At 37.2% G+C, this 15632-nt stretch overlaps 1 protein-coding gene across 1 annotated transcript; it reads right to left on the bottom strand.

The window, feature by feature from the left end:
- Positions 1-12786: 12786 nt before the first annotated feature.
- On the bottom strand, positions 12787-13533 carry LOC18032493 (monothiol glutaredoxin-S2). Its single transcript, XM_006419581.2, has one exon. It carries the CDS (start codon positions 13340-13342, stop codon positions 13028-13030), a length of 315 nt encoding a protein of 104 aa, XP_006419644.1. The 5' UTR covers positions 13343-13533; the 3' UTR covers positions 12787-13027.
- Between the last annotated feature and the right edge of the window lie 2099 nt (positions 13534-15632).

Here is a 15632-nt window from a genome sequence, read left to right as displayed (position 1 = left end):
AAAACCATAAGCGATTCATGCTATCTCCCCCTGTCTATATTCTTTATTCTATATGGCATCAAAGCATCTCATACTCTAATGAGTGCTCCAATGGCTAATGATATCTCTTCTTACTCATCCTTTTCTTCTCCTAATATTGTTAATCTTATTGGATATATCAATAACCTTATCTTCATTAATGTTGCAGCCCAAGCACCATTAAAACTCAATCCTTCAAACTATACCTCTTGGAGAGCACAATTCAACTCTCTTCTCATTGGATATGATCCAATGGGTTACCTTGATGGAACTCTACTCTGCCCTTCACCCATTCTAAAAGAAGATGGAAAAGAAGTTATCAATCCCAATTACTCTCCGTGGATCCGCCAAGACCAACTTCTCCTTAGTGTCATTTTGGCTTCTCTTTCCACCAACGTCATCCCCTTTGTTACTTCCGCAAAATCTTCCAAAGCTGATTGGGACACACTTGCTACCATGTATGCCAAACCTTCTCATGGTCGTCTCATGGGAATTATAAAAAAATTATCTCAAGTCATTTAGGATTCTAAAAGTGTGACTGATTATATGCAAATTGTCAAGAGCCTTGCCGATGAACTTGCCCTTATTGATGCTCCTCTCCAAAGTCAATATCTTATATTCCATGTACTTAATGGCCTTAGATCTGATTTTAAAGAAATTGTTGTTATTGTACATGCTCATGAAAACTAAATATCTTTTGATGAACTCCATGAAAAACTTGCTGATCATGAGAGTTTTCTTAAGAGAGAGGCAAAAAAATCTGAAAAACCAACTATTACAGCCAACTATACAAATAAACTTAGTCAAAATGATGGAAAAGGAAAAAAAATCAAAACAAGCAAGGCAATGAAAATAATCCAAACAAAGGCTATCAGAACCAGCCAGGACATCCATCGGCCAATAATCACAAAAACAATCAAAATCCTAAACCTTACAAGGGCATTTTGTCAATTATGTGATCAACAAGGTCACACTACTAAAAGATGCTCGAACTTCCACTATGCTCATAATTTTCGCTATGCTTCTTCTCCTTGGATGCCTTACGTACCACTTCAGTCATACTATCCCAGATTTGCTCAGTCTCCACGTGTTCATTTCGTAGCACAACTAGATTCTGCCACTAATTGGCTTGTGGACTCTGGGGCCTTTGACCACGTTACTGTCGATCTAAAAAATATTTCTCTGCATTCTGAGTATGATGGTTCAAAAGATATAATAATTGGTGATGGTACTGAGCTTTCAATAACTCATACAGGTTCAACTACTTTACCCTCACCTTCTAAATCTTCAACTACTTTACCATCACCTTCTAAATCATTTGTTCTTAGTGATGTTCTTTGTGTTCCTAGCATGAAAAAAAAAATCTTTTATTAGTTTTTAAACTTTGTAACTCTCATAATGTTTTCATTAAATTCTTGTCATCTTCTTTTGTGTAAAGAATCTTCGTACAGGGGCACAACTCTTCGAAGGGCCGAATAAAGATGAAATATATGAATGACCAGCTCATGCATCGTCCATGTCAAAACATATCCTTGCTTTTGCTAGTGTCAAAGCACTATTCCAACAATGGCATAACAAACTTGGTCATCCCTCAACAAAATTCTTAATAATATAATTTTTGCTCATAATTTGTCATTATTATCTTCTGTTACCTTAGATTTTCATTGTAATGCTTGTCATTGCAATAAATATTGTAAATTTCCTTTTAACATGTCATCTCTTTGAAGTAATTCTCCATTAGAGCTTATATATTCAGATGTTTGGGGACCATTACCTATTCCATCTCATGATGAATTTAACTATTATGTGATTTTTGTCGACCACTATACAAAATACATATGGTTATTTCCTATTAAAAGAAAATCTGATGTTGCTTAAATCTTTATTCGCTTTAAATTAGTTGTGGAAAAATTCTTCCAATGTCCCATCATTTCTATTTACAATGATGGTGGTGGTAAATTTCAAGCTTTAAAGTCCTTCATTGAATCTCATGATATCTTTCACTTCCTTACTCCACCATTTACTCCCGAACATAATGGTTCAGCTGAGCGTTGTCACCTTCATCTTGTTGAAACATGACTCACTCTTTTGAATCTGTTGAAAAATAAGAAAGCCACTTGCATTTTGCTAACAATTTGTCAAGGTTAGCCGAAATGTTGGATTCAAATTTGGAGAATTTGTCAAGCATGTGGCAATTTTTCAAAGAGTTACCAAACATTTGAAGAAAAATGGAAAGTTGGCAAATTTGTCAAATTTGCCAAATGGACACCATTGACTATTTGCTTAGGTTAGGTGGAATAGTAAAGGGGTTGGTGCAATAGTGCCATTATTTTCCCTATAAATAGATGACACTTCTTCCATTCTAAATATCCCAAAATTGTTAAGCTTATAAGTTTCTAAGCTTTTGAGAGAAGTGAGAGAAGTGTGTCTGGGGAATTTATCTTTCCTGCAGAGTGTGAGAGTACTGGGTATATTTGGGTTTCTGGGAAGTGAGATTCGTTACTCAAATATTGTATTCTATTAATTGTTAAATAAACAATTATTCTTTCTTGCCTCCGTGGATGTAGGTTTAATTACCGAACCACGTAAATTCTTGTGTCCTTTATTTTTCAGTAATTTTTTGGTGCGCTTGATTCCGCATTCCGCGCACAACAAGTGGTATCAGAGCCGACGGTTCGTACTTGGGGGGATACGGTACTGTTCACGTATATGGTACTATTCCCGTATACGGTACTATTCCCGTATACGGTACTATTCCCGTATACGGTACTGTTCACGAATACGGTGGAGACGGCCATTTGTACTTGGGAGACAGTCTATTGTAAGTAGTGTGTATTTTTGCATGTCTAGAAAAATTCTGTCAACAAAGGCGATAAGAGTCTAAGGATTCTGGTTTTTAATTGGGACCGAGTTCCCGTCCAGTTTCCTGGGAACTTTCCTGGTGTATTTATTTACGCGAAATTAACATCATAGAGGCTGTTTTTCAAGTGGAAATAGTTCGTTGAAAAAATGGTAGAAGGTGAAACTTCCAGAATTGGGGAGAGATCTACCGAGACTATTTCAGGAGACACTTCAGGTGGGAGGCGAGATTTGTCAAATCGCTATTCAGCACCTGTTATAGGAGGCCAGAAGATCGATGTTGAAAAGTTTGATGGGAAAATCAACTTCGGCATGTGGAGGCGCGAAGTTATGGATGCCCTTATTCAAATCGATCTCGATGTTGTCCTGAAAAATAAAAAACACTTGTATGATGAAGAAATTTGGGATCGTATGAACGAGAAAGCCTGTGGTCAGATCAGATCTTGTTTGACCAAGGAGGTGAAATACTTGGTGAAAGATGAGGAGTGTGCAGTGACTTTGTGGCGTACATTGGAAGAGAAGTACCTGGTGAAAAGTCCTGAAAATCGTCTTCATGCAATGAGCCAAGTATATGGCTTTCGAATGAAGTCTGGGGTGTCAATGCACGATCATGTTTCAAGATTTGAAAAGTTACTTGCTGATTTGAAAAATCTTGATGAAGATATTAAAGATGAAGTCAAGGCTATGATTCTGTTACACTCACTACCAGAGGAATATAGCCATTTTGTGACTACTTTGATATATGGGAAGAGTGTGATCGTCTTTAAAGATGTTTGCACAGCATTGACTAGTTTGGAGATTCGGAATAATGATAAAAATTCTGAACGAACATCGTCTGAAGCTTTGGTGAGCAGAGATTGGGCGATGGAGAAACAGAAGAAGCGTGGTGGAAAGAATTCTCGATCCAAAACGAGAAGCAGAAATATAGCTCGAGACAAGTGTGCCTTTTGTCATGAAAAGGGCCATTGGAGGAAAGATTGTCCAAAGGCTCAAAAGAGAGATGGGAAGAAACCAGCATCAGCAAACATGGCACGGAAAGATGAGGGCTCTGATTATTCACTAAGTATTACTCCTGCAGCATACGTGGCTAGTTCGAGCGAGTGGATACTTGATACTGGAGCAACCTATCATTTGTGTCCTATTAAGGAATGGTTTACGGATTTTCGTAATCTGGAATTCGGTGCAGTTGTGATGGGGAATAATCAACCTTGTCGCACAATGGGGATAGGAACAATTCGGCTCAAAATGTTTGATGGAATGGTCAGAGAACTCAAAGAGGTTAGATTTGTTCCAGCTTTAAAGAAAAATCTAATTTCTGTGGGTGCTTTGGAAGCTAAAGGTTACAAGGTTACCATTGAAGATGGTATAATGAAGTTTACACATGGGGCTATGGTGATTCTGCAAGGGGTTCGGCGTCACAATCTGTACTATTTGAAGGGAGGTACAACTGATGAAGCAAATGTTGTTGAGGCGCACAGTGACACCACCAAGCTATGGCATGTACGATTGGGACATGCTGGAGAAAAGTCTTTGCAAACTCTGATGAGGCATGGACTCTTAAAAGGTACCAAAACCTGTAAATTAAATTTCTGTGAGCATTGTGTAGTAGGCAAGAAAACAAGGGTCAAGTTTGGTACAGCTAATCACGATACTCGTGAGATCCTTGAATATGTTCATAGTGATGTATGGGGACCAACCAAGACTGCATCAATTGGTGGAAGCCATTATTTTGTTATATTTGTTGATGATTTCTCTAGACGTGTATGGGTGTACACCATGCGAGCAAAGGATGAGGTTCTAGAGATTTTCGTGAAGTGGAAGAAATTAGTGGAGACTCAAACTGGCAGAAAGATCAAAGTATTACGATCTGATAATGGGGGTAAATATACTTCTGATCTATTCTTGCAAGTATGCCAGAACGAGGGTATTAAAAGACATTTCACGGTGAGACATACTCCGCAACAGAACGGTGTGGCTGAGCGTATGAATCGTACTTTACTGGAGAAGGTACGATGTATGTTATCTAATGCTGGTTTAGATAAAAAATTTTGGGCTGAAACTCTGAGCTACGCAAGTCACTTGGTAAATCGGTTGCCTTCTGCTGCAATTGGAGGTAAAACTCCTATGAAAATGTGGTCTGGAAAGCATGCACAAGACTATGATTCCCTTCGTGTATTCGGGTGTCCAGCTTATTATCATGTCAAAGATGGTAAACTGGATCCTCGTGCTAGAAAATCTATCTTTGTGGGATTCAAAGGTGGAGTAAAGGGCTTCAAGCTTTGGGATCTCGAAGATAAAAAGTTTATGTGTAGCAGAGATATCACATTTGATGAAGCTTCAATGATAAAAGCTTCAAGTTCTCAGCAGGTGGAGAACAAGACCACAGAGGTATTGCAGCGGGTGGAGTTTGATGCAACTCCATATGTACCAGTTAGTTCTACATCAAAGAATGGTTCAACTATGGAGGTGACACCTAAAGTTGAAGAAGAGGTTGTTTCTTCTGATGTCCCACAAAATGAAGAAACAATTGATGATGTAGATGCTGATGATTTTATAGCAACAAGGAGGCCAAGAAGAGAGATAAAAAAACCCGGATGGCTTACTAAAGATATGGTGGTAGCCTATGCACTTCCAGTTATTGATGATGACATCCCCAATACTTTCGGTGAAGCATTACGCAGCAATGAAAGTGATCAGTGGAAGCAGGCCATGGAGGAAGAGATGAAATCTCTCCATCAAAACCAGACTTGGGAACTTATAAAGTTACCAAAGGGGAAAAGGGCTATTGGCAATAAATGGGTCTACACCAAAAAGCAAGGATCTTCGAATCAAACAACTCATCGATACAAGGCAAGGCTCGTGGCAAAAGGTTTTGCTCAAAAGGAAGGTATTGACTACAATGAAGTTTTCTCTCCAGTTGTAAAATATACTTCCATTCGTATCCTACTTGCCTTAGTTGCAGAATATGAGTTAGAGTTGGCTCAGTTGGATGTTAAGACGGCGTTCTTACATGGAGATTTGGAGGAGGAAATCTATATGATTCAGCCTTGTGGTTTCAAAGTTGCTGGAAATGAGAATCATGTGTGTAGGTTGATTAAATCTTTGTACGGATTGAAGCAATCGCCAAGGCAGTGGTACAAAAGATTTGATCAATTTATACAAGGGCAGAAATTCACCAGAAGTGAACACGATCATTGTGTTTACTTTAGAAGACTATCAGATGGAGCTTTCATCTATTTGTTACTCTATGTCGACGATATGCTTATAGCTTCGAAGAATAGAGATGAGATCGAAAGATTAAAGAAGCAGCTGGCTTCTGAGTTCGAGATGAAAGACTTGGGTGATGCACAGAGAATACTTGGGATGGAGATTCGTAGAGACAAGAAAAATGGAAGCGTATGGTTGACTCAAAAGTCTTATTTGAAGAAAGTGCTAGAAAGATTCGGTATGGATGACAAAACAAAACCGGTATGTACACCTCTAGCTCCTCATTTCAAATTAAGCTCTTCTTCATGTCCTAGATCTCAAGAGGAGCGCGATTACATGGCTCGTGTTCCATATGCTAGTGCTGTGGGTAGTCTTATGTATGCTATGGTATGCACAAGGCCAGATATATCTCAAGCAGTGAGCATGGTTAGTAGATACATGCACAATCCGGGTAAAAATCAATGGCTTGCGGTAAAGTGGATTCTCCGATATCTGTATGGGACAGTTGATGTTGGGTTATTGTTCAAGAAGGATTGTGGTCAACAATGTGTTGGGTATTGTGATTCTGATTTCGCTGGAGACCTTGACAAGCGAAGATCAACAACGGGCTACGTATTCACATTGGGTGGAGGTCCGGTTAGCTGGAGGTCGATTCTACAATCGACAATTGCTTTGTCCACTACGGAAGCAGAGTATATGGCAGCAACTGAAGCTGTAAAAGAAGCTATCTGGTTGAAAGGCTTGTTAGGTGATTTGGGAGTAATCCAGGAGAACATTGCGGTCTTTTATGATAATCAAAGTGCGATATTCCTTGCGAAGAATCAAACATATCACGCTCGGACGAAGCACATAGATGTGAAATATCATTATGTGAGGGAGATTATCGAGAGCGGTGTTGTGTTGTTGAGAAAGATCGATACTAAAGATAATCCATCAGATATGTTGACGAAGGTAGTTTCTGGAGTTAAGTTTCAACATTGCTTGAAATTAATTCAAATCCTTCGATTGTGTTAAAGATATGTCCTTCGGGAATTTTGAACTACGGTTGGCTTGATCCCAAATTTTGGGTACGTAGGCAGTCGAAACGACACAACCATTCTGGATCCTTTTTGAAGGATCACTTTGGGGATGATGGTTCGTTGGTAGTCGGCTTAGATTTGAACAAATCTTCGCCGAGGTGGAGAATTGTTGAAAAATAAGAAAGCCACTTGCATTTTGCTAACAATTTGTCAAGGTTAGCCGAAATGTTGGATTCAAATTTGGAGAATTGGTCAAGCATGTGGCAATTTTTCAAAGAGTTACCAAACATTTGAAGAAAAATGGAAAGTTGGCAAATTTGTCAAATTTGCCAAATGGACACCATTGACTATTTGCTTAGGTTAGGTGGAATAGTAAAGGGGTTGGTGCAATAGTGCCATTATTTTCCCTATAAATAGATGGCACTTCTTCCATTCTAAATATCCCAAAATTGTTAAGCTTATAAGTTTCTAAGCTTTTGAGAGAAGTGAGAGAAGTGTGTCTGGGGAATTTATCTTTCCTGCAGAGTGTGAGAGTACTGGGTATATTTGGGTTTCTGGGAAGTGAGATTCGTTACTCAAATATTGTATTCTATTAATTGTTAAATAAACAATTATTCTTTCTTGCCTCCGTAGATGTAGGTTTAATTACCGAACCACGTAAATTCTTGTGTCCTTTATTTTTCAGTAATTTTTTGGTGCGCTTGATTCCGCATTCCGCGCACAACAGAATCAAGCTTTTTTACCCCTTTAATTTTGGACTTATGCCTTTCTCACTACCGCATATCTTATTAATCGTATGCCCACTCCACTCCTCCAATTAATTTCACCATTCGAAAAATTAGTTGGTCGTTCGCCTAATTGCACAAAATTACAAGTGTTTGGGTGCCTGTTGAGTGTTAGAAAATACATATTTATAAAGGAGAAAATCGTCATTTTAAATTTCAAGTCTTACTAACAATCCTTATTTTTATGTATTTAATCTTCTTGTAATTTAATTATGTGTGTTTTATTTTAATTAAGTATTTTATGTATTTTAGGGGCATCATGGTCATTTCACAATAAACGAGAGATCAGACGGCAAAATGGACATCACTTTTGAACTCAGGACGGTCAAAAACCTTAGGAGGAGCATAAAAGGAAAAATGACACTATTCACATGTACGGTACTATTCACGTGCACGGCACTGTCTACGTTACTGTTCATGACACTGTTCACATAGACGGATCGATGACGTGGCATTGACCGATGATGTTGCATTGACTGATGAGGTGTCATGATCCTGTTAGTCTAAAATTCTTATAAACTGTTGATGGTGACGTGGCAACATATTAGTGGACAAAAAAACTGCGCGTACGGTACATGCATTACACATGATTATTTTCAACCAAACCGCGTCACTGTTCATCCGGGTCAAACAGTGTTACTGTTCATCCACGTGGTCAAACCGCGTACTGTTGACTGATGACGTGGCGCAATCCTGAGCATCCAAACTGTTTTTAATCCGATGGTCATAATTTACTCCATGTATCTATAAAAAGGGGGCCTCCCCCCTAATTTGATATCTCTGAATCCATTTTTGGGATCCATTTTCTATAATTCCTTCTTCATCTTGTATTTTCTTCGTATTTTAATAAATTCTCATTTTGCCCCTAGTTCAATTATGAGTGACTAATTTTCTTTCAAGCTTGGGTTGAAGGTGAAGTCTCAACATGTATCATGGGCTTAATTTGGTAAATTTATTTTCTTTTCCCCTCTAGTTTTTGTCGATGTTTTGACTTCTCGTCGACAAATAATAATAATCTTGTCTAGATACCGCCTTGGTTACACCGGCTCTCTAGTATAAGGTTATTATTATTTGGCACGATAAGCCTTTAGCACCATATTGATTAGAGTGTGGTTCATGAGGTGTGGATTCCCCCCTCATGATTTAATTAATATTAATAAGGAATATTTAGCCCATGATGCATGTTGATACGGATCCAGATACCCAAGTACGTCATTTCAATAGATTTCTCTTCAATTTATTCTTGCCATTTCAATTCCAATTTTAGAATTTATTCTCGCCATTTTAATTTAAGTTTTAGCATATTCCAAATTATTTCCACCACAAATCCAATCACCCATTTACAAAATTAATTCTACACAATTAAAATCCACCTCCTCGTGGGATCGACACTCGTCACCATTGATCTATACTACAATAGATTCGTGCGCTTGCGAGTACATTAAAATTTGCACAACAGTGCCTATGTTACCCACGGCTCAAACCTTACACTACTTATAAATTAGAACCTAAATCTAAGCCTTGTGTTTTCTTAGGTTACTCCTCCACACAAAGTGCTTTTAAATGCTTTGACCCCACCACAAAAACACTTTACATCTCTCGACATGTACAATTTGTTGAGAATATATTTCCATATGCTTCTATTTCCTAAAACTTGCCCAGAATGAAGAAAATCTTTCCAAATAGGCTCCTTCACTTAATTCACCATTACATATTTCCATTCATACTTCAAGTACAATTGTCCATACAGAAAATCATTCCCCCTTAATTCAGTCAAATATTCATCTTTCCATTTATATTCCTGCAATTTACCAACCCCACTTACATTCCTCTAACTTCCCTGAAAATCCCTCCGCCTCAGCTCAACCAAATATGTCTCCACAAAATCTAACCCAAAATCACGTGTCTCCCACTACAAGTGTTTCCAAAAATTCCTCTCCTTCCGTTACGATGCATAAGCAAGTCATTTCTCCATCTTCGACCCCATATGATGCCTTTGACAATAACATTTCCTCATCTCAAAAGAATGTCTCACGCCCACCTTCACCAACACTAATGGAAACTAATTGTGTTACTATACGTGCCTAAAATAATATATTTAAACCCAATCCGTGATTTTTTGTCTCCACCCGCCATATACCTCCAGCTGCTACTGAACCTACATCTGTCTCAAAAGCATTAACACAACCAGAATGGAGAACAACCATGTCTGAGGAGTTTGATGCCCTTATTCGTAACGGCACCTGGGAGCTCACTCAATTTCATCCGTCTTAAAATCTTGTGGGTTGCAAATGGGTATTTCGAACTAAACGAAATGCTGATGGTCCTATTAATCGATATAAGGCTTGACTTGTAGCCAAGGGATTTCATCAGCGGCCTAGGCTTGATTACACTGAAACATTTAGCCTTGTTATCAAGCATACTACCGTTCGCTTTATATTGTGTTTGGCACTATCACAAGGTTGGCCTTTGCGTTGATGTGAACAATGTCTTTTTCCATGGGCACTTATTAGAGGAGATATTTATGTTTAACTGCCTGGTTTTATAGATCCCACGTATCCTACTCATGTTTGCAAACTTCGAAAGCCACTCTATGGCCTTAAGTAAGCCCCACGTACCTGGTACACTGAGCTTCGAAACTTTCTTTTGCCAATGAGATTTTTCAGTTCACAATCAGATACTTCTTTATTTATTTACTCTCATGATGATAATGTTGCTTATTTATTAGTTTATGTTGATGATCTAATCCTCACTGGCAATGATAATTCTATGCTAGACAAATTTGTAAGTAAGCTTGCTGATAGGTTCTCCATTAAGGACCTTAGGCCCCTCAATTATTTTCTCGGTATGGAAGTCATCTCCATGTCAACTGGTTTATTTTTAACCCAACTTAAATATATTAGAGACATACTTACTCGTTACAATATGTTTGGTGCTAAAGATGTACATACTCATTTATCAATAAGATTTTTCTCTATCATTGGATGATGGAACAAATCTATCTGATGTTATTGAATATCGATAACTTGTTGGCAGCCTCCAATACCTCTCTCTCACTCGTCCTGACATCGCTTTCATAGTCAACAAGCTTTCTCAATTCATGCACAAACCAACAACTTCTCATTGGACTGCTGCCAATCGTATTTTAAGATACCTTAAAGGTACTATTCATCATGTCTTATTTCTCCACAAGCATTCTCCACTTCTCTTGCATGCATTCTCTGATGCTGACTAGGTGGGTAACAAAAGTGATTACACCTCTACCAGTGCCTGTATCGTGTTCCTTGGTCAAAATCCCATTTCTTGAAGCTCTAAGAAGCAAAAAACTATTGCTCGATCATCCACCAAATCTGACTGTTGCATCCGCTATTGCTGAACTTTCCTGGATTCAATCGTTATTAGGTGAACTTCGACTTTCTCTTCCACAGCCTACCATCTATTGTGACAATGCTGGCACCACTTATTTTTGTGTCAATCCCGTTTATCACTCTCGCATGAAACACATAGCCATTGACTTTCACTTTGTTCGTCATAAAGTTCAAAATGGTGATCTCCGAGTGTCTCATGTATCATCTCAAGATCAATTAGTGGATGCCTTCACCAAACCTTTATCTTGTCAACGGCTAAGCCTTCTTCATCCCAAGATTGGTGTCGTCAATGAGAACACCATCTTGTGGGGGCAAATTAAGTATACTCATAAAGTCACAGTGTAATTGTACAATTCCTTTATTATTTGTATATTTGACTTTCATAACTCTAGGCTACAATTGTGCACTTACTGTAATTAACTAACTCTAGTTGTGTATATATTGAAAACATATGATTAAAACCCATAAGCAATTCCTGTTATCTCTCCTATCTATATTCTTTATTTTATACCATCATCATCATCTCATATACAAGTGAAAGTGTGCTTGCATGAATTGCAACAATGGTGAACGCTCATAGTCATGGCACAACTGCTGCATAGAACTAGGGTAGGGGGAGCAACTGTAGAATGAATTAACAATAATCGTAAAGAATTTGAGTTAGTAAGAAACAAAAGGACAACCCACACGATATATATACACATATCATTTTTCTTTTTTTTGGAAAAGAATCCCATGAATCATGATATTTCGACTTTATATCCAATTCTTGCTAACTGTTAGGTATTTTAGATTATCAAGAGTCCAAGACGATGAGTTTATATATATAAGGTAATTTTAGAATTATATGGCATTAATTAAAAAGTGGAGAAAATAATTAGATAGGATCAAATATCACTACTTCAAAAGTTAATTATTCGGAGAGAAAGCTAGTGGTCCATGATCCCATTAATCAAAAATAATAATAATAGTACTAAAATATATACATAAATAAATCAACCAACCAAATTAAACTTCGGTCGGCAAGGGAGCCCGTGCATCAACATCGGCCTTTCCTCGCCCACATTAATAAAATTCCGAGAAAATGGTTCGAACTTCAAAACGATTCGGATGTATATGAGAACAACCTAAAGTATGAAACTACCAGCCTCTTTTTGGCATCAACCTTGAACTGCTTGAAGCCGTTTATTGCCAAGTGAATTAATGAAACCACGCATGAGCTGGTGTTGCGTGTCATTAGCAATTAATTGAACTTGTCAAGAGAAAAATTATTTGTTATATATATTGTAATTCATTATCATTGAGCTGGACCATACCAAAATTAATGCACTGAATCTCATGATAACGACATAGTTAAACGATCCTCGTCAAATTAAGAACTCTTAGTTTCATTATTGATAATGCACAATTAGCTATTATCTAGCTATATATTAATTGCAAAGGCTGAAGGAAATAAATAGGCATATATATGTATATATAAAATATAATATATATAATGAAAAAAGTAGTGAAAAAAAACAGCAACTTTATTAGCAAACAAAACCACAACATTACGATACCAAAAAGACGACATTCACGCGATACATAGTGATTAGTAGATTCATTAGGACTAAAACCAAGACATCCGACACCTATATAGTATATAATAATCCTCTTAATATGTCATATTATGCAACTAAGCTAGCTAAGTCACATCACATGTTTATTAATTTATAATTAAAAAGTGCCCGATGCGCAAAAAGATTCGTAACTGATTAAAAATTAGTTTTAATCAGACCCATATTGCTCCAACCCTTTTAAGCATTGGGATCAAAGACCGATTGAGATGAAGACTCATGACTTGATTGGCTCCACCAACCAGCTCACCGCCGATGAACACGGCCGGCACCGCGGGGCTGCAACCGAGCCTTTGAAGATCCTGCTCAAGCTCACGCCCGCCCGGCATCTCGTCCAGCTCATAAACAGCTGGGTTCACTCCAAAGTCACAGAAGAGAGTCTTGATTGAGTGGCAGATGCAGCAAGAGCTCTTGCTGAAGATCACCACTGGCCTCTCTGATGCCATTTTGGCTACTCGCTCCATTGCCATAGTATTAATTGAATTGTGGATACAATGCTAGAGAAGTAAAGAAACGAAGATGAAAGAGAGCAAAGCAATGCAATGCAAGCTTGTATAGTATGAAAAATGTGATGAAACTAACTATTTCCTAGGTAGCTAGTGCTTGAGGTTTTGCTGTGATGTGGTTGAGCTTCCGATGGGGCACTCGTTTATATAGGATTTTGGAAGGTGTTAAAAGAAAAGTTATTTGGGTCGGTTTCGAATTTTACTTCTTGATCATTAGATGAAAAGTTATCATGGAAGTGTTGCACAAAAACGAATCTATGCAATACGGAAAGTAGCCTAGATCAATGCGAGAGGTCTTGTTGTACGGCATTATGATCTTGTGACATTCATTATCCTATCACGTGCGGTTGTTTAAATGCGAATTTTATGCAAATCCATACAAAATTTTTATTTAGACATATCCGCAGCAAAGAATTATTATGCATATATATGTTTCGAGTCCCATGCAAGTTTTTTTCTAAAATGCATTACGCATTTGAGAATTGACAAAATGGGTCATTATGTCCATTATGGACCTTATGGACCAGGGAACTAAATTTCCAGGATATGGTTTACTTTCTTTTTAGCAGCGAAAGGAGAGATAAAACGGATTGGATACAGTTTTGTGGATCAATATTAAATTGAACCCGAAATTGAGCTGTATATAATTTGGTAATTTTCTGTTGTTCATGTAAAGACAATACTTCTTCTGTAGCTATCTTGTGGGCATCTGCTGAGTTGGAGAGACGCTGTAGGATTTATCCAATTGGGACCCTTTTTTTTGGTCCGTAATCAGATTCGCATCCAACTCAATAAATGAAATAAAAAGATAAGAGGTAGCCAAGCCAAGTGAAAAGGAAGAAGTAGATCAGATATGTATTAAAAAGAAAAAGATCTCAAACTTATAAGTTACGTTATAACGATAAGTGTGTGTATATATAAAAATTTTCTAATTCAAGATTTTAGAGTACGGAAAAGTTTAAAAAATCTTTAAAACTATGCAATTTTAAAGTTTAGTTTCGAAATGATATATACATACACACACACTCCCTTAACAACGTAATGTTGAATCGCATTGAATAGTTGTATATCGCCATAAATTTAAGTTTAAAATCCTAATTACATTATTTTAATTTATGGTAAACCACGTGGAATAGTTTCCCATCAATGAGTCATTTTATTTTTACGTTCTTTTTGTTATTATTTTTTACAATTTGAGAATCCTAGATTTTACAAAAGTCGAAGACACTATTTACAACATTGTAATTTTTTTTTTTTTGCAATTTACAGTACTTTAAAAATGAAACTAGACTTTCTAAACCGGAATTTATAAAGTTTAGGATTCTCGGATAATATATATATATTAAGCTAAGCAAGCTTTACCAGCAAACGTGTAGATTAGCTTGTATGGGGCTGTTCTATCTTAACTAAAGTTCTCGATTCGAAACTTGAAAATGCAATTGCATTAAATATTTATTGGGAGAGTTTTACTGCCCTAGTAGTCCTACCCGGCTCGAATCTTGATTAATTTTAAGATAACAGATAACTTAATACACCTAAAAAAAAGCTAAGCAAGCTTCACTTTCAGCAGCAAGCATTTTGCTCCAAAGAAAAGTGACCGTACAAGGAAAGTGGAGACAGATATGCCATATGCATGATGCCCTATCATCATCATCTCCCCCAAAATACGAATTTCAATATATAATACTCAAAGAAATACCAAAAAAAAAGAAATACATTGGCAAAAGTGCTTTAATTTAAATATACGTTTGACTGATCCGTACCTGGAAAGTTCATTTGATCAATCAAGAAATGTTAATGTTTCATCAAATGGAAAAGGTAATTAGGTTGATTAAGAAATTCAAAAACGTAGCACGCACCTTTAGTTTTTGAAGTTTTCTTACTGATTAACTTGTCAATAATTATTAAAAGATGCCGTCTCTAGAAAAATCCAATCAATGTAAAAGCTGCTTGACTTTTTTTTTTTTTCCAGCTTTTGTTATTGTTACGAGTTGGAATCTTAATTTGCGTCGATAGTAACGTTAAAAGCATGCGTATTTTAAATAGATAAATACTCCTTATGAGTTATGATACTCTACTTTCAGGTCGCGTCGGTACTCGGTAGCCACGTCTACATGAACCGAAAAATATATTAATAAAATAAACATTAAATAATCCCCATGTATAACTGGCCCAACTGGGACGCCAAGAGCCAGTTTTTAGGGTTATTTTTACCGTAGCATAGCACGTCTCCGGCACGTTCGTATCAGGATTT

The sequence above is a fragment of the Citrus clementina genome, unplaced genomic scaffold (assembly GCF_000493195.1).
Source record: "Citrus clementina cultivar Clemenules unplaced genomic scaffold, Citrus_clementina_v1.0 scaffold_9, whole genome shotgun sequence".
Taxonomy (NCBI): domain Eukaryota; kingdom Viridiplantae; phylum Streptophyta; class Magnoliopsida; order Sapindales; family Rutaceae; genus Citrus; species Citrus x clementina.
This window is presented reverse-complemented; position numbering and strand designations above follow the sequence as displayed.